A 23942-nucleotide genomic window follows, 5' to 3' on the forward strand; every position below is an offset into this window, starting at 1 on the left:
CAGTGCAAGTGCCAGGAGAGCCTGTGTCTCAAAAAAGTCATGTTGACTGTGGCACCATTCTCATGGCTGTTGAGACCAGATTTGGGGAGTCTGAAGCCAGGCTGTATCCTGAGCAGCTGTGAATAAGCTTGAGGAGGCTCTCCTTTGGGTCACCTGAAACATGTAAAAAGGAGAAGAAACCAGCAGACCCCTGCCTGTAGAAGACAGGAGAGTTGACATTCACAGAGGGGGAGTCTCAAGGCTGAACTTTGAGAACCGGCTAGTCATAGTCTTATCCCCCAGTTCATTTCCTGAACATGATCCAACTACCAAGAGTGGGCTGAGATGAATATTGTAGAAGGCAGGTACTGTCCCCTGTCAGCTTGATCTCAGGGCATTTGGAAGAACATGAACCCTCCTCTGGATGGGACATCAGTGAGATAAGAGGCAGGACCATGCAGAAGGTGTTTCTGTCTTTGCTGGGTGAATAACTATATATCCTTGGCAGGGTATCTGTTCATGGAAGTGTGATATTCCACAACTGATTTTTAGAAAGACCAAGCTGTCTGAGGCCTCAACTATACAGCTGACTCGGGACTCTTTCTAATTACTGGGATTTGCAGGCAATCCTTTATACTTTTCCATCTAGATCTACTGCCTCATCTCTGGATTCATGTGAGCAATCACTCTCTCAGTATCTCCCCCCTCTCACTATACCACCTCTCTCCTCTGATTTCCTTTCCCCCATACTGTCATCTGTGTTCTTAAAATAGTTTATATGTCAGTTTAGGAGACATGCCTTGCTCCCAAATTCCAATATGTCCTCAACTTTTTGGTCTTCACAAGAATCTATTTAGAAATAAAGTTGACAATCACATTTATTTGCTTAAAGCTTCAAAATCTGAAATGACACAGATCACCTAAAAGTTTCATCAGTCCTAGGTTGCAAGGGTTATGCTTAGGTCCAGAGATTTGGTTGGAGAACATGCATTCCATGCTGACCATGTGACCTGGATTCTCTTTATAGCGATGTCACGATAAGAAATGTGAGGTTTGCATATAACAAAGCTGTATGATGCAACAACTCTTGAGTCTCTCCCCTTACCTGCCCTTCTCATGTTCTCCTAATGGATCTTCAACCCAAAGATAGCAGTGCCACCTATTCAAGAGCATGTGGATTAGAACACATGGCTAGAAAAATAGGCATTTGGCCATTTTTTACTGGTTGAAGCACCATAGCAGTGATCTACATCATGTTCCACTCCATGATTGAATGCCTAGTTTGTGTGTGTGTGTGTGTGAGTGTGTGAGTGTGTGTGTGTGTGTGTGTGTATTTATGTTTCATTCATGATGCCTCTCCATCGCCCACACTGAAATCTGACTTGCCACTACATTTTCCACAGTCTATGAATTCAAGGTTTGTGTCATCATACTCTTTCCATGAATTGCTTGCTTTCAATATCTGAGAGCTAACCTGGTCTCAGTGGCTCCAACCAGACCTGTCCAGAGCTAGTCACATCTTCACTCACAACCTCATAGCTTGAGTGAGCTCTACTGCCACTCTGGGGGAATATTCATAACTATGTAACATTTTTGAGCCCACCAATCTCTAAAATTCTGAGGATTTTCCCTGGGGATTCTTAACTTCAGAGTTCTCATCCCTACTACTCCCCATTGTCCTGACCGAATTTCTGAGCATCCTTTTTTCTCAAAATATTGATTATGAATCTTAAGGAGGGGAAAATCCAACCCTGGACAGTGCATGCAAAGTGACCTTTCAACTTCACTTAGATAAATTTTCTAATGAAGCAGAGGCCTAGATTTCTGGCTTTGGAAGGAGGATCTACCTAAAGGCTTCCATTGTGAATCCAGAGGATCCTGAAAATGGCACCTTGGTTTCAAGTCACTTTTGGGTGAGGTATGTAACAGGGATGAAATAGCTATACCAGGTGACATCAACACATGGACATTCTACTGTATCCTGGAGAGCCCTGGCATTCCATGTGATGTCACCAGTGTTGTGGCAATGCCAACTGTCATTGGGGCATTTGTGCAGTGCCTCGTGTTTCACCTACAGACATGCTGTCTAGACTGAACAGGTTTGTTGGGAGACAGGATGGAGAGCACAGGGAGACCAAAGGGAGGCAGAAGGAAGATGGCCTTCAGTCTCCATGTCACACATCAAGAAATAAGTGGTTCTGGGGAAAGCACAGTGAGTCCTGGGAAAGGGATGGGGAGCTTCCTGAAGGAGAAAGGCTTCAGCTGATCCTTCCAGGAGTGAGGCTAAGCAGGTGAGAGTTTCTGAGAAGCAATGGGACTATTTTAGTCCTCTGAATTCTTCAAGAGCCGAACAAAGTTGAGGATTTTCAAGGTTAGTTTGGCAGAGAGCCAGGAATGGTCAAGGCTGCAGCTGCTCTGTTGAGGGCCCTCTGCTTTCACTCTGAGTGGGAAGGAAGCCCAGAGGGACTAAAGAGGTTTCAGTGCCTGCCCTGCACTTCACCCACACTGGATGTCTTTTGGTGTGTGTCACTAATAACAGAGAGAGTAAAGTCCCCTGACCAATGCTAGAGATTCTCACATTTTAAATAACAACTACTAGCAGGGCAGGAGCCACCAAGAATTGCTGCATGTCAGTGGTCCCTAAGGTTTCTGAGTTCATGCCCTCTCACTAGCCAGTCATCTTCCCTCTATCTTGAGTGCAGGACTGGGACACCACTCTTCCTGTAAGTATTTGTTCTTGGTGTCAGAGGGCTCACCTATGGAAGCCCAGTCTTTAGGTATTTTCAGTCACATCTTTTAATAGTTGATAACACCTTTGCTAACATCATGATGGATGGAATATATTCTGCTGAAGCTTTTGGCAAAAGTTTAATCATTACCTATGTGACTTATCATTGTTCTTACAGGACCTATATAATCCTCCACCATCCCCATACATTATAAATGCCTCGTGGATCTTCTCTAATGTGCTTGTTCACCTTGTGGAACTGATCTTCCTTTCCTATTATCCTGAGCTAATTTCTTAGCATCCTTTATTTCTCATCTTATTAGTTAGCATTCTTCAGGATGAGAAGAGCCATTCTTCGGCAGGGTTTGGACAACAAGTCTTTCCTTCCACATATGATGAACTATTGAATTAGAATGAACTAGATTCTAATGAATCAGTGAGATCACTGGATTGGAATGACAAGGTGCTGAAGGCCCTCCCCTGTCTCAGGGAAGGTACTGGAAAGGGCAGCTTGGCTTTTGGTGAATTGGAGAAGAGTTTGTTATCAGATAGGTGATGACATTAGCAGTGACCCTAACTGTCCCTTCTCTGGAAATTCTATTGTATCCTGAGTGTCATTGGCATCTTTTGTGGAATCACCAGTGTTGTGGCAATGCCATTTGTCATTAAGGCATTCATTAAGTGTTTAAGGGTTCACCAATCAACATGTTGGCAAAACTGAGAACACTAATTGACATAGAAAGCCCTGGATTTCTAAGCAGCAGTTGATGCCAGACATGATCATTCTCTTAATGGGGTTCAGTAGCTGTGATCATTTGAAGCACTGGGCCTATGCAGCTTACCTGGGTTCCTAAAGAACAGATCAAAAGTGGAGGATATCTGATGATTAGTTGGCAGAGGGCCAGGAAATGTCAGGGAAGCAGCTGCTTTGCTGGGACCTTTTTCAGTTCATTATGATTGTCAACAAATGCTAAAGGAGGCACAGAACCACTAATGAGATATCAGGGTAGGATTTTGCTGCACTTTATTCTCAGTGGATTTCTATAGATCTCATGGATATCTGATATAAATACCAGGAAGGGAAACTTACTATCCATGTACCAAGGTCTGAGACATTGAGTTGCCTTTAGTCCTGCACACAGGTTATCAGGGATGGGAGATTCAAAGCACCAGGCAATCCAGGACTTTGTTGCATCGCATCAGGTATCGGCTGACAATTCTAAACCAACATGGCTGGCCTTCCTTATGCCTTTCAGGGACAGTGGGGCTGCAGTAGGTCATAAGGCATATATCTAGCCTTAGAGATTGGAGACAGACACATGGCTTATGGGACCCAGTTTAAGGATATCAGCTCTGATATTTGAGGGCTTCACCGGGTGCCATGCATTTCTTCTTCCTCAGGCCTCCTCTGGGATTCCACATGATCTCTTGGCCCTATGCCATTCATCTGTACAAATTCACTGTGTTTATGTACCTACAGGGACTACTAGGAAGGCATCATCCAATGAGAGGAATGAATTGCTGGAACTCCTGGCCCTTTATAACAACAATGAGTTGAACAACAGGTACTCATCATGCCCTTTTCTCTGGCGACTGTCTTGACCCTACTGTGTCCTGAGTGCATTTGAGAGGCAGAACTGAAGCCTGTAGGAGTGAGATAGGACATAGGCTGTTCCGATTCCTCCAAATGAAAACCAGAGCCTGTGGCCTGAATCACAGTCTACAGAGTAGGGCATTAGGGAGTAAGATCACAACATGCATTTCAAGAGGCCTTGACAGGCATTGGCTTTTAGGAGATGCTCAGTGCTCTGAATTGATATTTACTTTTGCTTTTTGCTATGGGAGCAGCTTGAAGGGCCTGGTGGTCCTACTCAGTCCATCTGTGTGTGACCAGAAGGCCTGGAATTCAATTCTGCTCCTCTCAGCTTGTTCCTTACACTATGAGACAATGCCCCCTATCTGCATTTCTGTGACATTCTATCTGTGTATGGGAGTTTATACAGCCTTCCTCATGTAGTGCCTCCTCCATGGCGATACTGATTATGAGTTCTGGGTATCCTTATAAGGAGAAAGAATCTGTTTTCTCAAGACAGTAGGAATGCCATTGCAGATTTCAGATAGACCTGGATCTGTGCCATAGACTCCAAGACCTTCTTAGAGAGCTAGTCTACCCGTCCAGAGCTACTGAGAGAGCTCATGTAATCCTGTATCCTTCCCTATTGACACCCAGCCTTTCCTGGCCATGAGACAGTGAGGCAAGTCTAATGCACACCAGGAGATCCAGGATAGAATTCAGGGTGTGACATCCAGTGGGCTAGTGTAGTATAAAACAGAACCTTAATTCATGTGGTCCCTGACACCCGTGTTCATGGGGTTCTTTTCTCCTGGGCCATGCCCTACCACAGGCTGAAATCTGAGATTGACATGCTGAAAACACAGCATAAGGAGATGTCAGATGTAAAGAAATTCCCCAAGGAGGTTTGTGAGGCCTCGTACAGGTGCAAGAAGCTGAGTGAGCAGACCAACTCCTACCAGTGAGTGCCTAATTTAGTAATTTACTAATTTAGTAAAAATTGGTAAGGACTGCTTCTGATAGTCTGAAGTTTTTTCTAGTCCTGCCTGATGCAGCTATCAGGAGGAACCTGTCTGACCTAACTCCTGCATCAAATGGTGCAAATAAACACACTGAGGCTTATATTACTTACAAACTCTATGGTTGATGACTTAAGTTTCTTGCTAGTTAGCTCTATCATCTTAACGTAACCCATTCTGTTAATCTATATTTTGCCACATGGCTTCTGCATGGCCAGGCTGCTGGCATGTTTCTCCTTGGGTGGCAGCTGGCATATGCTCTACCTCTGACTTTCTTCTTTGTTTCGTCTGGATTTTTCTACCTGGCTCCATCCTGCCTTGCCATAGGCTAAAGCAGTTTATTTATTAACCAATGGGAGCAACACATATTCACAGTATACAGTAAAACATTCCTCAGCACCTTCTTCACCTTAGAACAAAGTTGGGCTGTGGTTCTAGTCTGTTTACCTCTTAGCAAGCAGCCTGCCTTATATCTCTTGGACTTGTGCCTCCTAAACTGAGTTCTCCAAAGAGTGAAGAGTCTGAGAGCCCCTCTCAACATTTTCCTGTCAACTTCTGGAGCTTCTCGACAGAAAACATGGTTTGCACCATGAATGGTTTCTGCGGCTCTGGCAGGAGCTCACAGAATGGTTTCTATGGGACACAAAGATGGAATGTATTCCTGCTGGATCTTCTGTCCTGCTCAAAGCATAGATTCCTTCTACCTGCTCATGTTTTCCCAATACTGTGAACAATTAAACACCAGGGTGTGTATGGGGGAAGTGGGGGATCCAGTTTTCAGAGGAACATGGATCCTTTACAGTCAGGGTCTTCAGAAGTTGTTGGAATTTTTCGGGAATTTGGCTATTCTCTGGCTTTAGCCTGCACCTAAGTGATGCTGCCATGGCTAATATGGTTCCAACCAAGGGCTGTTGGGAATGGGGACAAGGGATCTTGTAGGAATCATGGTATTAGGGAGCAGGAGTGGGAGATGGAGGTGGAACTCATCATTTTTGGTGACATTTCAGCACCCTCTACAGTCAGCTCCTGAGTGAATGGACTCAGCTAAGGGAAAAAGTGAGCACGTTGAAAGAGAACAACAGAAAGCTGCATGGGGAGCAGATTTTACTACAAGAGTCCTGTGAGGAGGCAAGGAGGCTCTGTGAGGAGACCCATGAGAAGATGTATGACCTCTGGACAAAGCAGCAGCAGGTAGTTTGAAACAGCAGGGCCAAGCCCCCACCTGTCTACCCATACACACACATACACACACGCACATATATACACACCCATGTAACCATCTACTCACTTATCCACCTGACCCATGCCATCCAATAGTTCATTTCTGTGATCATTCACAAGTCTTTCAGGGGAGTTAGCCTCTTGGAAGGCACTGCATGACTGCCAAGGAAACCCTACTGCTCTGCTAGAAGCTGCAGTCCATGGAGGGAGATGGGTAAATCACATGTCACTCATCAATATGCTAGTATGGGGCAGCAGTACTGTGATGGGAGCCACTTAGGGAGTAGCACAGAGATCTGTGTGAATGAGTTCAAGGGTCTGGGTCTCATTTGCTTGGCACAGGTCATATGAGATCAGAGGCAGAAACAGCATGGAAGGAGGAACGTCCCCTACAAAAGCCAAATGACTGGGTCTTGTGGACATCTTTTTGGGTGTCATATACTATTTTACCCTCTTCTTCTGAGACTGCCATGGTGTTCTCTTTACCAGGCCAATCTCTTGGTTCACACTGACAGAAACTTAAGTAACAGCTTCTCAGTACTGTTTGCTTTGAGTGGCAAGGCAAGTTCTCCCATCCTGGATCTTACACTCGGAAGCTCACTGGATGACCAGGGATGTGGCCAGGGCTTATGACAGACAAGGGGCAGGGTGGCAGATTTGAGATTTTAAGAGAACAATTTCTCCAAGTACACCAACATAGCCTGCAGAAGCACAGCATGTTTCCCCAGGCATGTTTAGTCTCAAAATGATGGAAAGCAGAACTGTGGGTCTCACTTGAAACAGCTAGTGTGAGGAGTCTCAATTCAACTGGTAATGCCATCCTCTTTCAGTTGATGTCCTCCTCATTGCATTCTGTTCACTTACGATTTGTGGTGAGTGTGTGTGTGTGTGTGTGTGTGTGTGTGTGTGTGTGTGTGTGTGTGTATGTGTGGTGTATACATGCCTGAGGATGCTTACATAGGTGGGGTTGTTGGAAGGCCAGATGATCACATCAAGTGACCTCTGTTGCTTTCTCCCTTATTCCCTTTAGCCTGGGCCTCTCACTGAACCTCAGAATTTCTCTTCTGGCTAAGTGGATAGCTACAGGTCTTTGGATCCCTGTCTCCTCACACTAGAGCTTCCTGTCCTTTACTGTCTCATCTCATTGATAAATGATTCATTTGGTCAGAAAGTAAACTGACTTGTTGGTTTCTCTTAATTTCTGCACTTTTTTATTGGTTTGGAACAAATGCATTTTTGTAATAAATTAAAAAAATCAAACAATGGAGCTATTTTAAAAATCAACGTAGGCTTTTCTTTCACTGAATAGGGATAACGTCCCATGAAATGTCTGGTTTATCTTACTGCCTACACAACATGGAACCTGACATTTTGATGCTCACTCTATCATATGTATAGCTGTGTCTTAGGAAAGACTCCTCCTAATAGTTGTATAGAATATTGCATTTCAGGAAAGTGCTATGGGTGACCTAAGTAGCCTCCTACTGACTAACTGGGGCTGTTTTCACATCATATGCACTATAATCCAGTCAAAAGTTGTTGGGTAATGACAATGGTGATTTCCATTCGCAAGTGCAATCAATGTCTTCTGTGTCAGAATCTGGGCAGGTTTAGTGAGGAGACTATGATGGGTTAACTTGGATCTATCAGGAGGCTTCATGTCCAGCCCTCTTCCATGGGCAATTGGTATTGTGTGGTCAAACTCATTTGTGCAGAGGTTTTTATTTCTCTGTACAATCATTGAGTCTGTGATAAAAACTGTCCTAGGAGGGGAAATAATTTCAGGACAGGGCAGAAAAGCCTGGCTGTGTCTAAGAGGCTTGTAGACAGCAGGGAGGACCCACTACCTCTCCCTGTAGTACAAAAAGAGTTGCAACATTCCAGCCCCGTCCCTTGCCCTTCTGGGTTCAAGAGAGTTGTGTGTGTGTATTTGTGTTTTCTTATGTGTAATTTTGTGGGTAAGAAAATATGTGTTTGAGCCTCTATGTGTATGTTCACTCACTCACGGAACAATGGAACATCTTTAAGAATGGTGGAGACAGATTTGAATGAGAAAGTACTGTACCTAATCTAGTTAGTACCACTTTGCATCAGTCAAAGAACAGATGATGTTGTCCATCATTCTCCATGTCCACACAGCTAACTACAACAAAAGACAGAAAACTGATGAAGGCTAAAAGTTTTTCAGGTATTTGTAGAGGCAGAATTATTTATCTGCAAAGAAATCCTTGGGATAAAAACAAAGTAATAGGGTTCATAAAGGTGAGAACAAGGCTACTGGGAGGCAGGAAAGGTTGCCTGAGGGTTTGTGTCCTTCTCTGCTCTGGGCGAATGGTGGCTGACCACTGATGACTTCCCTGCATCCTGTTTTGTTCTTCTGCCTGCTGCCATTTTCCTTTCACCTTTGTTTAACCTTGGTTCAGCTAACCTTGTCCTTGGATCTTGGCCTGGACTTTATTCCTTGAGAAATTCTGAACTGCAGAGGGTCTTGTGGATGCATCTCAGCCCAGCAGAAGTCCCACAGCTATGCTGAGGTGTGAGAAGAGGCTGTCTCAGTGCACCCCTTAGGCTCATCACACTCTAAAGCACCCACTCCATGTTGTGTCTGCAGCACTCAGAAACTGCTTTTATTCCAAACTTCTTCATACTGAGTTAAAATCGGCCTGATGGAGGGTTGGGAGAAATGAAAACTATCAGATATTGGTAGGAATGTAAGATGTTGTAGCCTGTGAGAAGCTCTTTAAAATTATTCAGAATGTTGAATGCAGACTCCAAGTGGACCATTGATTCCAGAATGTAAAGTAGGTGTCCACAGAGAAGAGAGGACAACAGGGTTACAGCAGGACTCATCAGAACACCCCCAACTAGAAACTACTCAAATGCACATCCTTGATGAGTACAAACATACAATGTGGTCCATGGAATATAGTTAAACATGGAATAATACATGCAATCCTTTCGCTGAGTTAGTCAACCTTCTGTTACTCAAAGAAACCCCTGACACAGTCATCTTACTTGGAGGAAAGGTTAATATAGACTCCTGAGTTTAGAGATTTTCTAGTTTCTGAGCATGTTGCTTTGGGCCTAAATTGAGGCAACCTGTGCTTTAGAGAGCTTCTTTAGGAGGAAGCTGCCCTCCCTGGAGGCACTGGGAAGCATTGAGTGAGAGCGAGGGGCTGGCCCATTGCCATCCAGTGGTCTTGTGCTGGGGAACTAAGCCTTCAATTCGCAGACTGGAGAACTTGCTAGGAGAGCTTGGATTACTGGTAAAGGATCCCTGGGGTTCAGCTGTCTGTGTACAGGTTTACAAGGCAAGCATTACATTGAATTATCTGCATACTGAATTCTTCTCCCAGATCACCAGGCATGCATGTGTTATACAGACACACAGGCAGGCAACACCTGAACACATAAAGTAAAAATAAAATGAAAAATTATCTAAACAGAGCAAAAGTACACAATCTTCTCCACATCACTGTGTTCAGAGGACCTTGTGTTTTCCTTTCTCTCGGCTGGAATATGGGTAGAGAGGCTGTAGGTTAAAGAAAGGTCACTTTCTTCTTCATAGTATCCCAGGTGATCTCATATTACATCAGTGTTATCTGGTAAAGCAAACATGGAGACAATGTAGTGTGCTTGTATGTGTGCATCCATGTACATGAATGTGTTCAAGTGTGTGTGTGTGTGTGTGTGTGTGTGTGTGTGTGTGTGTGTGTGTGCATGCGTCTATATGTACAGGGGTGCAGACAAGCCTCTCCTAAAAACACAATGTTCTAATGAACAGGAACATCAAAGACTTGAGGAAAATCTTCAGTCCCTGATGAAGCAGAAGGAGCTGCTCACCCGGCAAAGGGACTTGGCAGCAAAGCTGCAGCATCACTTCACTGTGTCCCAGATGAGGTAGGAGCCCAGGCTTCCAGAAGCAGGGGGATATAAGTGGGTCCACTGTACCTGGATCTCTGTCCTCTGAGTTTCTGTTCAATTGGTAAAGCTCCTAACCACAGCCAGTGAATGAACACCTCAGACTGTCATTGCTGGCTCAGTCAACAGGAACTTCCGTCCAGGAAGCAATATGCTTTCTCCTTGGTCTTATGGGGATTGTGTCCCCTTCTTCCCTTCTGAGAACTCTAGTATGCTCCGAGTATCTCAAATCTAACATTAGATCTCCCCACAAATATTCCCATGGCATCCAGAAACCTACAAGGGGAATCATCAATCATGAAGATAAGTGCAATCTCCTGCAACTTTATTTTCCATCAGGAACATCACGTTTAGAGATAATTGTCTACCCTTCGGCAGATTTGAATACAGCACACTCCTGCTCATTGCAGGCTCTCTGCAGTGTTTATCAGTTTCTTATGAAAAGATTTACTCTGGTTATAAACAGAGTAGGAGTTGACAAATCCCATTCAGGGTTCTGCGCTGTAGGATTAATCAGAGCCTTCTCTGCATTGCTGTGTAGGCTCCACTAGAGGGCAGGCATAGAGTTTTCCAGGAGGTTCTCATTCACCTGGTAGCTAATCAAGGCCAGCTGCATCTTTCCTGACCTGTGCCTCAGACCTTCTCATACTGATATTTCTCCAAAATGATGTCTTTGGACTGTTGGAGAAATATGTTGTTTTTTTCTAATCCAGCACAGTGTGTATTTTCCAGTTCAACTTCTAGCAGTTTTTAAAAGTTGAGAAAAAAAAATCCTGCCCAGGTGCTCTCTGACCCTTTTCTCCTGGGGAAGCAGGGAATGAACTCAGCTGAAAGGTAATGCTCGATTGTCTAGTATGTCTGAGTATATCTGGGGGGAGGTGGCTCCCCCAGGCTTGTGCCCCAGCTGCCTTTCTCCCCTAGGTTTGAAAACCTCCAGCAGGAACTGGAGCAGACCACAGCCCAGGATGAGAGCCTCCTGCAGATGGAGCTGCTGAAGCAGAAACACTATGTCTCAGGCAAGTCAGCCACCATTGAGCCCCATCCCCAGCAGCCAGGGTGTTCATGGGGTGTGTTTCCTTCCTTAACTTTTGTTTACTAGGGGTGAATAGGCCCTGATTTTCTTGCCATGTGCACAGCAAAACTGTTCCTGAATCATATTTTCTTTTCTGATTTTCCCTGACAGTACCTGTTAAGGAGACTGGGAAGGCTGGAAGAAGCCAAAGACACCTTGAAGGCATGACATTCTACACTCCAGGTTCAAGGCCTCCTCAGAAAATGCCACCTCTTTTCAGCTTTGAACTCACTAGTGAGGCAAATATCAACCTACCATGAGGGGGTCCAGCCACAATTGGATCCACATCTGTTGGCTCACTATCCCCAGATAAAAGTTTGTGTAAAAACAAGTCTAATATACAGAGAACACAACACAAATTACTAAGAACCCTGACTCCATATGTGATGGAAATCTGACAAGGAATATGGTGTTAATGTCACACTGCCATCCAGAGAGACCTCATCAAAAGCATAAGATTCTCTCTAGTGCAGTTTTCAAGCTGAAGGCATGCCATGGGCAAGTGTAGCTGAAGATAATTCACTACAGAGAATACGCCAGTTCCTCACCTCTTTTGCTCTTCCATAATGAAATTCCAAAGGAAACTGAAATTTCCTTTTGTTTTTTTTTTTTGGTTTTTTTTTTGTTGTTGTTGTTTATATCTTAGGGTATTTATGCTTTGGTTTTATTCATTTTTGTTTAAGGTTGTGTTAATTTTTGTTATACTTTTATTCTTGTCATTGGTTTAATAGTTTGCTAAGGCTATATACTATATATAATGACTGCTGTTTTGAAAACTCTCATTGAGTAAAATGAATGTATTTTATGAATAAAATAAATTTCAAACTTTTCACTCTAAGACTCTTCTTTAGTCAGATTAGGTTTCACATGCCTGCAAACCCAGAAATCACAGGCTTGGATGTATCTCAGTAAGTTCCAGGAATCTTAGGCTGCACACAGATTTTTCAGCCATGGGCCTCAGGCCTACACAGGGGGATGGCGACTTGGATGTTGGTGTATAGCCTACCTCATGGATACCCACTACATAATAGAAAAATTAGACATATTGTATCCTTGAGGTCATATATTTAGCTATGAGTAAAATGTTGTACACTGTACACACATGTTCACGGAACTTCATGTAGACCAAATTAAAGGGAAACACAAGTATATAGTTCCAGGCCACTCAGGAAATGAGAACGCTCATTAAACTTGTATAAAGGAAATCAGGAAGTAAAAAGCAATCTGCCTCTGGTTTTCTTAAATTTATCATGAGTGATAAGTGAACAGCAGAGCTGATTTCCTGCAAGACAATTTAGGATATTTTGTGGCGCTTTTGTTTATACTTATGGGTGTTTTGCCACTACATACATGCAATTCCCACAAAGGCCAGGTGAGGGCAGATTCCACCTGCATTTTAAGTTAAAAAGGATTGTTAGCTGTCTGTCCTGTGAGTCTTCTGAGACAGGAATAAATGTTCTTAATGGGTGAGCCATCTCCACAGTCCCTATAATAGACCCTTGTCTTCCCAGCCCTGTGTGCTGTATTAGGTGGATTGGATAACTCCCCACCAAAGACTGAAGTTTATTGAAAACTGTAGGGACAGGCATGCTTATGGTCTTAGGCTACCACACATCCATTTCAGGGCTCTCATAGGTTCAGGATCCTGCCCCAGTCACTGACTGTCAGATTGGAACAAATTTGCTAGATCTCTTCTAGGCTGACAACACCTATTAAGCCAGTCTGATGTAATAAAAATTGAGAAGACCCTCCTGGGGGTGGAGGTAGGATGAGGAATCCCTCTTGATGGTCTGATAAGCAATGTTGGGAGGAACCTCATGACTAGGTGGAGTGGATGGAGCCTGCAACAGGGGCACATGTCTCTGGTGCAGAGTGATTCTGTGCAAAACTAAAAAAGGAGAGATGTGGTTGAAGCTGCTCTTTTACCACAGCAGATCTCAGATCATATTGAGAAAGTTCTTCCAGAGACTGATTTACTCTGGTGAAGCTCCTCTGGAATAGATCTGACTCCTGAGACTGACAGTGATGCAGAGATTTAATGTGTAAAGAAAGTTATCCCCTGGGTCTCCAGACTGGAGCTGTCACATCAAGGGTAAAAAGAACCTACTGTCCTCTGATCTTCCTGTGTGTGTGGGAGGGGGTGCCAGGTCTTACCCCACTGAAGCTAAGACATCTGGTTTTTAATTCCTCACGTAAGCTAGAATCTCTCCATCTCATATAATTACTCATTTAATTAGATTACTGTGTGTTCCGTTTGAGAAATTTCAGACTTGTGTTATTTTACTTTCTTGCCCAGAAAGTATAGAAACCTACTAGGCCAGCATCAAATCATCACCTAAAACACAGGTTAAGGGAATGTGACCGTGTGGATTTATAACTGAGATAAGGCTGTTGTGAGACCCAAACTACTCTAAAAGTTCTCTACATGGATTGTGCATTGGTCATGGTTCCATTGGTCTAACACCTTATTGAATGAATTTCTATATATACAGAAGACTATTTTTTTAGAATGACTTAGAGGCTGTGCTCCAGCTATTTAAACAATGGCTGGCTATGATGACAAAGTCCAAGAATCCAGCAGTTTCTCAGTCCACTACACTTGATGTCTCACCCATCAGTAGTATAGTCTGGAATGCCAGAGAAGTTGTCTCCAATGCCAGTGACGGAATGAACTTGCTAGCAAGGTGAGACCAAGCAGCTAAAGAGCAAAAGCTCCCTTCTTCCATTTCTTTATATGGGCTTCCAGCACAAGGCCTGGCTGATTACAGGTGGGGTTTTGGGGCTTTAAAACATCTGAGGTGAAGGTGTTTCTTTCTCCATCAATATCTAGATTAAAGGAATGTCTTCCTTATGCAAAGATCTGATTACATGTGTATCTTCTCTCTTCAAATTAAGCAAAAATACCTCACAGGTGTGCCCCTCAATATTTGGGTTTTGCTTAATTGCAGATGTATTAAATTTCACAACCAAAAAGAGCCATCACAACTTCACCCCATGTAAACTTGACACACAATTATATCTTTTTATATCATAATTAATTTCCAAATGGAAAATAACCAGGTCATAATAATCCCTAAACATGATATAATTATCCCAAGTACAAGACAAACACATTATGTATTAGACCAGCTCAAAATTATGCCTAGCATGATTTAACTATCCCTGTACAAATACAAGCACATTATAAAGTTAGAGTAAGTGGAAATGTCCCTTGAGGGACATTTTTTAGTATCTCAAATTTAAATATGATAAACATCAATATTCTTCCTTCTTTTGTAATGAATGTTTTTATTTATTTGTTTATTTTTGTTTTTACATCCTAACCAAAATTTCACCTCCGTCCTCTCTTCTCAACCCTCCACCCACCTCCACTCTTCCTGATCCACACCCATTCCTCCTCTTTCTTCTCTTCAGAAATGGGCAGGCCTCCTATGAATATCTGTCTGCCATGTTATATCTAGTTGTGGTGGGACTAGGCATGACCTCTTCTATTAAGGCTGGATGTAGCAATTCAGTAGGAGGAATGGGGTCCAAAAGCAGGAATTAGAGACAAGCTGTGCTCCCACTGTTAGGAGTCTCACCAGAAGACCAAGTTATACAACAGTGAAATATATGCAGAGTGCCTAGGTCAGTCCCATGTAATCTACCTGGTTGGTGGTTCACTATGAGCCTAGGTTAGTTAGTTCTGTGGGATGCTTCTGGGGCTCCTGACACCACTATCAAATACAAAAATTTAATTGTTTATTCACTAATTTACATGCATTGGTATTTTTCCTTAATGAATGCCTGTGTGAGGGTGTGGATTCCTCTAGAACTGGAGTTACAAACATTTGTGAGCTGCATTGATTTTTTCATTATTTTAAAAATTAATTATTTCATATGATGAGTGTATGGAAATCTACCGATCAAATTTAAAATAGTAAAATATATCCATTTACTTATTTTGAGAGGGGGAAATACATACATACATATGACAGAGAATGAACATACACAACACATCATGCCATTCTGTCATTCTGTTTATATAGAGGTCAATGAACTAATTAGGAGGAGTAAGCTCTTTCCTTCCACCCAGCTGGGCATCTCATTGGCCCTTCCCTGGTACTTTCCATGATCAACTCATGGATTTCTACCTTAGAGGGTTTTCTTGTGGTTCTGAAAGTTAGAAAATATTATTACTAAAGTGCATTGTGAAAAATTTGAGCTGAATTTTGTTTCAAATGAATGACACTCTTAATAAAAGCTCACTGTAGTGGAAAGAATTCTTGATGGGAGGAGGGTTGCTGTGTGTCCAGCTTGAAGAAACTGCTTGTCCAGAGTAATTCATGGGAAAAGGCAAAAGTGAAGTTACTCTGCCATGCAGGTAAGGGAATTCACTGGAAATAACCAGTGAAAAAGCACCAAGGAAGGTTCCAGGGTGAGTCATTGAAATGCCATGTTTCTTCTTGGCATTGTGCCTTTGAGAGTCTGTCCTTTGTGCCCCGTGCACTTCCCTGGTCTAAGGCTATTGGTCATTTGTGCTGTGCAGGCCCCTGTGGACAGTTCAGGTTTCAGCATTTAACCAGTTTCAGCAATCATCACATACTTTTCCCAATATAACATTCCTACAAGGATCAAAATTTCCAAGGCACTTCAGAAGTTAAATAGCCTTTGTGGTTATTGCATGTTTTAGAATACTAATGTCTCAGCCAGGCCGGGCAGTGGTGTTGCAGGCCTTTAATCCCAGCACTCGGGAGGCAGACCCAGGTGGATGTCTGTAAGTTTGAGGCCAGCCTGGACTACCAAGTGAATTCCAGGAATGGCTCAACGCTACACAGAGAAACCCTGTCTCGAAAAACCAAAAAAAAAAAAAAAAAAAAAAAAAAAGAAAGAAAGAAAGAAAGAAAGAAAAGAAAATCTTGGACTCACAGACTTAATCTACAGATATAAGTTGACCTCCTGAGTACCAACTGTGTGGATTATATACATTTCATTTAAAACACGAACTATACTCAATACATGCACGCCAGGATGTGCCATTCACCATATGATCCAAGCTCTCATCTGAGTAACCAATGAATATGGACATAGCATAATATAAATGGCATTATAATGCATCTTGTTGTGGCCTGATATAACTTCAAATCTTGACTTGGGCTGATATTTTTAGGAAAAATCAAGTCCCAAAAATAACATAGGAGTAACACTTCCTACCAAGAAGCTTGGACTAACCCAAAATCTGCTTCGGTAATTCTTTCCTACTTCTTTTAACAGAAACATGATCCATAATGTTTGTTTTTCTTACAAGATTTCAGAGAGTTGAACTTAATAGAAAATATTACATCAAGTGTGGAAATGATTTCTCAAAGAATGACCCCATTGTATTATATTTTAAATTTCAAGGATGATGTGTAATGCCAATCACTCAAGCATTAACAAATAAAGACTTTTCTCACACATTGTCAGACTTCCTCCTATATTTAATTTTCCTTATTCTGACTTTTCTTGATTAACATTCTAGAATGAACCATCTCATTCTGATCTTTCAATTGCAGGCACTTCTACATTTCATTACATCAAGTTGCTGCATCTCCACTTTACTTAAAAGATTCCAGACTAATTATTTAATGGGGTGTCCTTGTGCTGCTGAGCCCAATGCTCTGAGTTCTTCACCCAGATCTAGTTCTTTGACCAATATAGAAAAAAGGACAAATGTTCTGGGGACACTCTCTCTTTGGTGGACTCAGTAAGTACTGTATTGTATAGACTGAAAAACTGTATATATGTATGTAGGTACGTATGTACACATCTATCTATCTATCTATCTATCTATCTATCTATCTATCTATCTATCTATCTATCTATCTATCTATCAATCTATCTATCTATCATCTATTTAACTTTCCATCACCTATCTCTATCTATCAATCCATCCATCTATCTACCCCTATCAATCCAGCCAACCTTGGATCTATCTTCTACAACTACTACTCTTCCTCTTCTATTTCTCCTTCTTCTTGCTCTTCCCTTATTCATCCAGGATATTATAACCACTTTTGCCTCCCTGAGTTTGTACAGTGCCTTAGTAAATATTAATTACATCATACAAATAAAAACTTTTCTCTGTGGGTTTCATTCTCCATATTTCCCCACCCCAAGTCTTTGTAATCCCTTCTTCCACAACACTTGATAAAATGTGACATTCCTTAGATCTCTGACACTGTGACACTAAAAATCTTTTGTAAAAGAATGTTTGTTTAAAAATGCGATTTGTGCTTAAAACAAGCCCAAAATCAACATCTAACAACTTTATACTTTAGTAACTTGCAAACAGACCATCTAAGTTTGTTTCTTTATATGACAAATGCAATTTACACATAATGAATTCAATGAGTTGAGGTATTCAATGTATATTAGTTCTCTCCCATGAAGTACACAAAAAGGTTTTCTGACTAAATGAATTTTTGTTAAGAGGTAAAATCCATAGAATTTTCTAAATGGAAGTGCAAAGATGTAAAAAAAAAAGGCTAGAAAATAGAGTTAATCATAAGTTAGAAGTTTTATGGAACATAAAAAAATCAAGATCATATAAGAAACTGCTGCATTTGTTAAAATTCCTTAGGCCAAAATTCAGTACACTTGTATACAATTAGAATGTAATTCTCTGTTGGGAATAATGGTGACAGAAGATGCCACTTAGATTCAACCTTTTATACAGAGAAAAGGAAAATCCATGCTAGAACTTTCTTTTGAGAGCCTTAAAATTGCCTGCAAAAAGAGCCTGTCTTTGTCAGGGAGTATTCCGTCTCTCAACTACTTGAATTAGAAAAGACTTTCAAAAGATCAATGAAACCTCCTGTCAAAGCTTGGCTCATGGCATTGTAGGCTATGAGAACAGATGAGATCAATCTGAGTGCAATAGAAGTGGGAAAGTAGGTCATGCACTTACTTAAACCTCCTTGAAATACAGGCTATGTAATCTACTGATATCTGAAAGAAATTATTTCCTGATGTACTGGCTCACAGGAAGCATTGGGGATGCTTGGTTATCACAAGCAGAGATCTCACACACACATTGGAAGATGATGAAGGAAGGATGGGTTTTTCCTGATAAAATATACATGAGAGAAGTAGTGCTTGGCAGCCAATTCACTGGGCATGATAGAGCACTGGGCTGTGCTTACAGAAGAGGTCCAACATAAAATGGTTGATTCGCCAGGAACTTCAGGACTGGTGTTTGCCTTCAGTGCCTTTGCAGAGCTCTAAGGGAGAATGTGAACTTGTAGAAACAACTAATATTTTTAAGGAAAGGGTGAAATGTTGTGTAACAATTTTCCTTTTTATGCAATAATTTTCTATTATTTTTGAGACTATAACTGCATTATTTTCTCTTCTTTCTCATCCTTCCAGGCCCTCACTACACTATTCTTTGCTGTGCTTCTAATTTATGACATCTATTTTCATTAATTGTTGCTACATGCATATACATATATATGTGCATTAAGATATATATATATATCCATATTTTTATATTTCCTAAATGTAAACCAATCATTCTATATAGCTAGCATATGTGTTCAGGACTGACCATTTGATAGTGAGTATCCAACTGGTGTGTTCTTCCCTGGGTAGGACTATTTCCTTAAGTCTCAGAAAGTTCTATGAAGGTTCATAATACTCAGCAATTAAACCATGGCTGGGAAGGCTGAAACTTACAGGATTAACAAGGCCCTTCCACTCCCAAGGTTAAATAGGTGGTAACGAAGGAGAACTGAAAAAATGAGACCCTCTGTCTCATTCAGCTGCAAACAAGTCATGCCGACACATTCAGAGTTCCAGTCTTTATGAGTCACCCATTCTAATGTAAGCCTTTGTGATGCCACACATTAGAGTTATTCATATTCCCATAAGTAATCCCATACCTATACTCCTGTATTAACCTCAATAAACTCATTAATTTGAGGGAAAAGGGATTACACAGTCTTCCCTGAGAGGCAGATACATAAAGGGGAACTGATAAGTAATACAAATGGCCAACTTCTGGCTTCCTTTTTATTTTCTGTACTGAGACAAAGGCTTAGTAGGCTTTGTCTTCCACCAAAGGCTGCCTCTACCAACTGTCTGGTTCAGGACAGATAGGTATGTTCACAGTCAGTCCTGAACATGGTCACTTGAAGCTGCAGGCGATCACCCAAAGTCAGATATTGGGGCAAAAGCTGAAAAATCAAAGATGCAGAGTAGGAAGCCAATAGTTCTACCTTTCTTTCTTTCTTTCTTTCTTTCTTTCTTTCTTTCTTTCTTTCTTTCTTTCTTTCTTTCTTTCTTTCTTTCTTTCTCTCTCTTCCTTCCTTCTTCCTTTCTTTCTTTCTTTCTTTCTTTCTTTCTTTCTTTCTTTCTTTCTTTCTTTCTTTCTTTTTTTCTTTCTTTCTTCTTCTTCTTCTTCTTCTTCTTCTTCTTCTTCTTCTTCTTCTTCTTCTTCTTCTTCTTCTTCTCTCTCTCTCTCTCTCTCTCTCTCTCTCTCTCTCTCTCTCTCTCTCTCTCTCTCTTGTTTTTCAAGACAGTGTTTCTGTGTGTAGCTTTGCACCTTTCCTGGACCTCGCTTTGGAGACCAGGCTAGCCTCGAACTCACAGAGATCCACCTGCCTCTGTCTCCTGAGTGCTCAGGCTGGCCTCAAACTCACAGACATCTGTCTGCCTCTGCCTCCTGGGTTCTGGGATTAAAGATGTGCACCACCACCGCCCAGCTCTTTCTTTCTATTTATTTTATGTACATTGGTGTTTTGCCTGTGTGTGTCTGTGCAAAGGTCTCCTGGAACTAGAGCTACAGACAGTTGTCAGCTGCCAGGTGGGTGCTGGGAATTGAACCTGGGTCCTCTGGAAGAGCAGTCACTGTTCTTCACTCCTGAGTCATCTCTCCACCCCCAGCCAATACTTCTTAACCCTATGAAATACTCCACCAAAAGAGAGTAAGTACCTCTCTCACCCCACCTTATCACACTCTCTATTTGCCCAGCTCTATCACTTCTTTTCTGTCTGTCCAGATATCCAGACCTCTATAGTTAACTAATGGCTAGCTCCTCCTTCTGATTTTCAGGCAAGCTTTGTTAGAGCACAATAAAATATCACCACATTTCCCCTTTTTTTGTCTAAAGCAAAAAAGGGTTATCACTAATATAAGAAAAACTACATGTAATTAAGTTCAATAACTATATACAATATATAAGGCAATAAATACACTAAGTACAATAACTATATACAATATATAAAGGCAATAAATAATTCAACAATGTCTAGTCCATTTGGACGTGACAAAATCAGAAAAAATACTCCATTATCTATCCTATCTTCGTGAATCCAAAGGACTGTGTCTAATTCTCCTTCTATCCTAATTTGTATTACCAACCAAAAACTATCTTTTGATGTCTTTCAAACTTATACACTTTACACCTCTTTAGTGAGTTTCTTTTCCAAATTTCTTCAACAAGGAAAACTATAACTATCTAATGTTCAACTCCTTCAGAGACCTGAGAAGGAAATAATATTAACTGAGTAAACAGGAACTATAACTAAGTGACTTCCACAAAATGTGAGAAATAACAGAAACAGCTGGTTGCCTGGATAGTCACTCAAGATTTCTCTGCACCATTGGGACATCCATCTTTGGCCTACAGGCCTAGCATATCTGTCAGACTCATTGCAAAGCAGGATTTTCTGAAGGGCCTTTCTACTTTGTCTTTGCAAGGTGCATCAGTCTTCTTTTTTGTGTCCTGCTTGTCCATTTTGGACAGCATACTGTCAGCATTGATGTAAGGTCACTTTCTTACCCAGTGGCTAACTTTGCCACAAATAAAGTAAACACTATATTGACTTTCTTCAATGCCCATTGTCTTCTTGAAGAAGATGGATACTGTGAGGAGCCTACATGTTTCTGACTCATAAAAAAGAAGAAAAAATCTATGTTATCATTTTTCAATGCCATATTCTGAAGATCTCTGAAGTGCTTTAAGATGACCTGTCTATCTAAAATATATTTCTGCTTGACCTTGAGAACAGACCTAATATGACTACAGGTTTGATTGTAATGACTATCTACTAAACTGCATTTCTTTATTATCCTAAATAGTTGGCAATTACTTTCAAGGACTGAAAACTGCATTGCACTGTGAAATGAACTGTATAGGCATGATACATTGGACAAGACTAGAAATATATGTGGAAGTATTTTCTAACAAAATCAATCTCAAATTTCTATCAATATACATAATTTATATACAATATACAAAAATCCATTCCAATGTGAAATATTTAAAACTAGTAGTTCCATTCTAAAAGAAGATTCAAAAATCTAACTTTCTATATTACCATATCTATATCCTCTCTTTTTTCTTTTCAGTGTAGATTCAATAATCTACCCTTTGACCTACCTTTTCTATATCCTTTTCAACACATGAAAGTCTGTAAATGGAATTTACTATATATATAACTACAAGAAAAAATACCCACATAATCATCTCATTAAATACTGAAAAGTCCTTTGACAAAATTCAACATCCCTTCACGATAAAAGTCTTGGAGTGATCAGAGATACAAGAAACATACCTAAATGGAATAAAGGCAACATACAGCAAGCCTACAGCCAACATCTAACTAAATGAAGAGAAACTCAAAGGGATTCTACTAAAATCAGAAATAACACAAGGCTGCTCACTGTCTCTATATCTATCAACATTGGACTTGAAGTTCTAGCTAGAGCAATAAGACAACAAAAGGAGAACAAGGTGGTACAAATTGGAAAGGAATAAGTCAAACATTCACTGTTTTCAGATGATATGACAGTATACATATGTGACCCCAAAAATTCCACCAGGGAACTCCATCAGCTGATAAACACTTTCAGTAATGTGGCAGGATACAAGATTAACACACTCAAAAAAAATCAGTAGCCCTCCTATATACAAATGATAAATGGCCTGAGAATGAAATCAGAGAAACATCCACCTTTACAATAGCCAAAGACAACAAAAATTCATTGGGGCAACCTATCTGATAAGAACTTTAAGTTTTTAAAAAAGAAATTGAAGTAGATATCAGAAAATGGAAAGCTCTCATATGCTCTTGGATAGGTAGAATCAACATAGTAAAAATGGCGATCTTACCAAAGGCAATCTTCAGATTCAATTTAATTCCCATCAAAATCCCAACAAAAGTCTTCACAGACCTTCAAAGAACAATTTTCAACTTCAAATGGAAAACCAAAACCCAGGATAGCTAAAAAAAATCGTGTACAATGAAGGAATGTCTGGCATCACCATCCCTGACCTCAAGGACTCCTATAGAGCTATATTTAAAAACAACTTGGTATTGGCATAAAAATAGACACATAGATCAATGGAACTGAATCAAAGACCCTGACTTTAATCTAAAGACATAGGAACACCTGATTTTTGACAAAGAAGCTAAAATTATACAATGAAAAAAAGAAAGCATTTTTGACAAATGGTGCTGGCATTCACACATGCTAGAATGCAAATTGATCCTTTATCTGTGCCCATGCACAAAACTCAAGTCCAAATGGATCAAACACCTGAACATAAATCCAATTACACTGAACCTGATAGAAGAGAAGTAGCACAGACACTGAGAGCAACAACTAATACATGGGACCTCCTGCAACTGAGAAGCTTCTGTAAGGCAAAAGAGACAGTTAACAAGACAAGATGACAGCCTACAGAATGGGAAAAGATTTTTACCAAACCCACATCTGACAGAGGGATGATCTCCAAAATATAAAAAAAAACTCAAGAAACTAGACATCAAAATACCAAATAATCCAACTTAAAAAATGGGGTACAGATCTAAACAGAGAATTCACAATAGAAGAATATTAAATGGCCAAAAGACATTTAAGGAATTGCTAAAAATCCTTAGCCAAGAGGGAAATGCAAATCAAATGACACTAAGATACCATCTCACTAACAACCTCATAGCTTGAGTGAGCTCTACTAACACTGGGGGAATCTTCATAACTAACTATGTAACTTTTTTTGAGCCCACCAATCTCTAAAATTCTGAGGATCTTCCCTGGGTGAATATTCACTTCAGAGGTCTCATCCCTACTACTCCCCTTTATCCTGACCTCATTTCTAAGCATCCTTTCTTTCTCAAATTATTGATTATTAATCTTAAGGAGGGGAAAATCCAACCCTGGACAGTGCATGCAAAGTGAGTTTTCAACTTCACTTAGATAAAGTTTCTAATGAAGCAGAGGCCTAGATTTCTGGCTTTGGAAGGAGGATCTACCTAAAGGCTTCCATTGTGAATCCAGAGGATCCTGAAAATGGCACCTTGGTTTCAAGTCACTTTTGGGTGAGGTATGTAACAGGGATGAAATAGCTATACCAGGTGACATCAGCACATGGACATTCTACTGTATCCTGGAGAGCCCTGGCA

The 23942-nt window shown here is 41.0% G+C and overlaps 2 protein-coding genes across 12 annotated transcripts in view; one reads left to right on the forward strand and one right to left on the reverse strand.

Moving 5' to 3' along the window:
- Positions 1-23942, reverse strand: part of LOC121826150 (uncharacterized) — a 219419-nt gene that overhangs the window by 135222 nt on the left and 60255 nt on the right. The gene's annotated exons all lie outside the window — the stretch shown is intronic.
- On the forward strand, positions 2000-6614 carry LOC143269351 (disks large homolog 5-like). Its single transcript, XM_076554423.1, has 4 exons — positions 2000-2191; positions 4188-4272; positions 5113-5241; positions 6307-6614. Exons 1-4 carry the CDS (start codon positions 2059-2061, stop codon positions 6497-6499), a joined length of 540 nt encoding a protein of 179 aa, XP_076410538.1. The 5' UTR covers positions 2000-2058; the 3' UTR covers positions 6500-6614.

The sequence above is a fragment of the Peromyscus maniculatus genome, chromosome 18 (genome assembly GCF_049852395.1).
Source record: "Peromyscus maniculatus bairdii isolate BWxNUB_F1_BW_parent chromosome 18, HU_Pman_BW_mat_3.1, whole genome shotgun sequence".
Classification (NCBI taxonomy): Eukaryota; Metazoa; Chordata; class Mammalia; order Rodentia; family Cricetidae; genus Peromyscus; species Peromyscus maniculatus.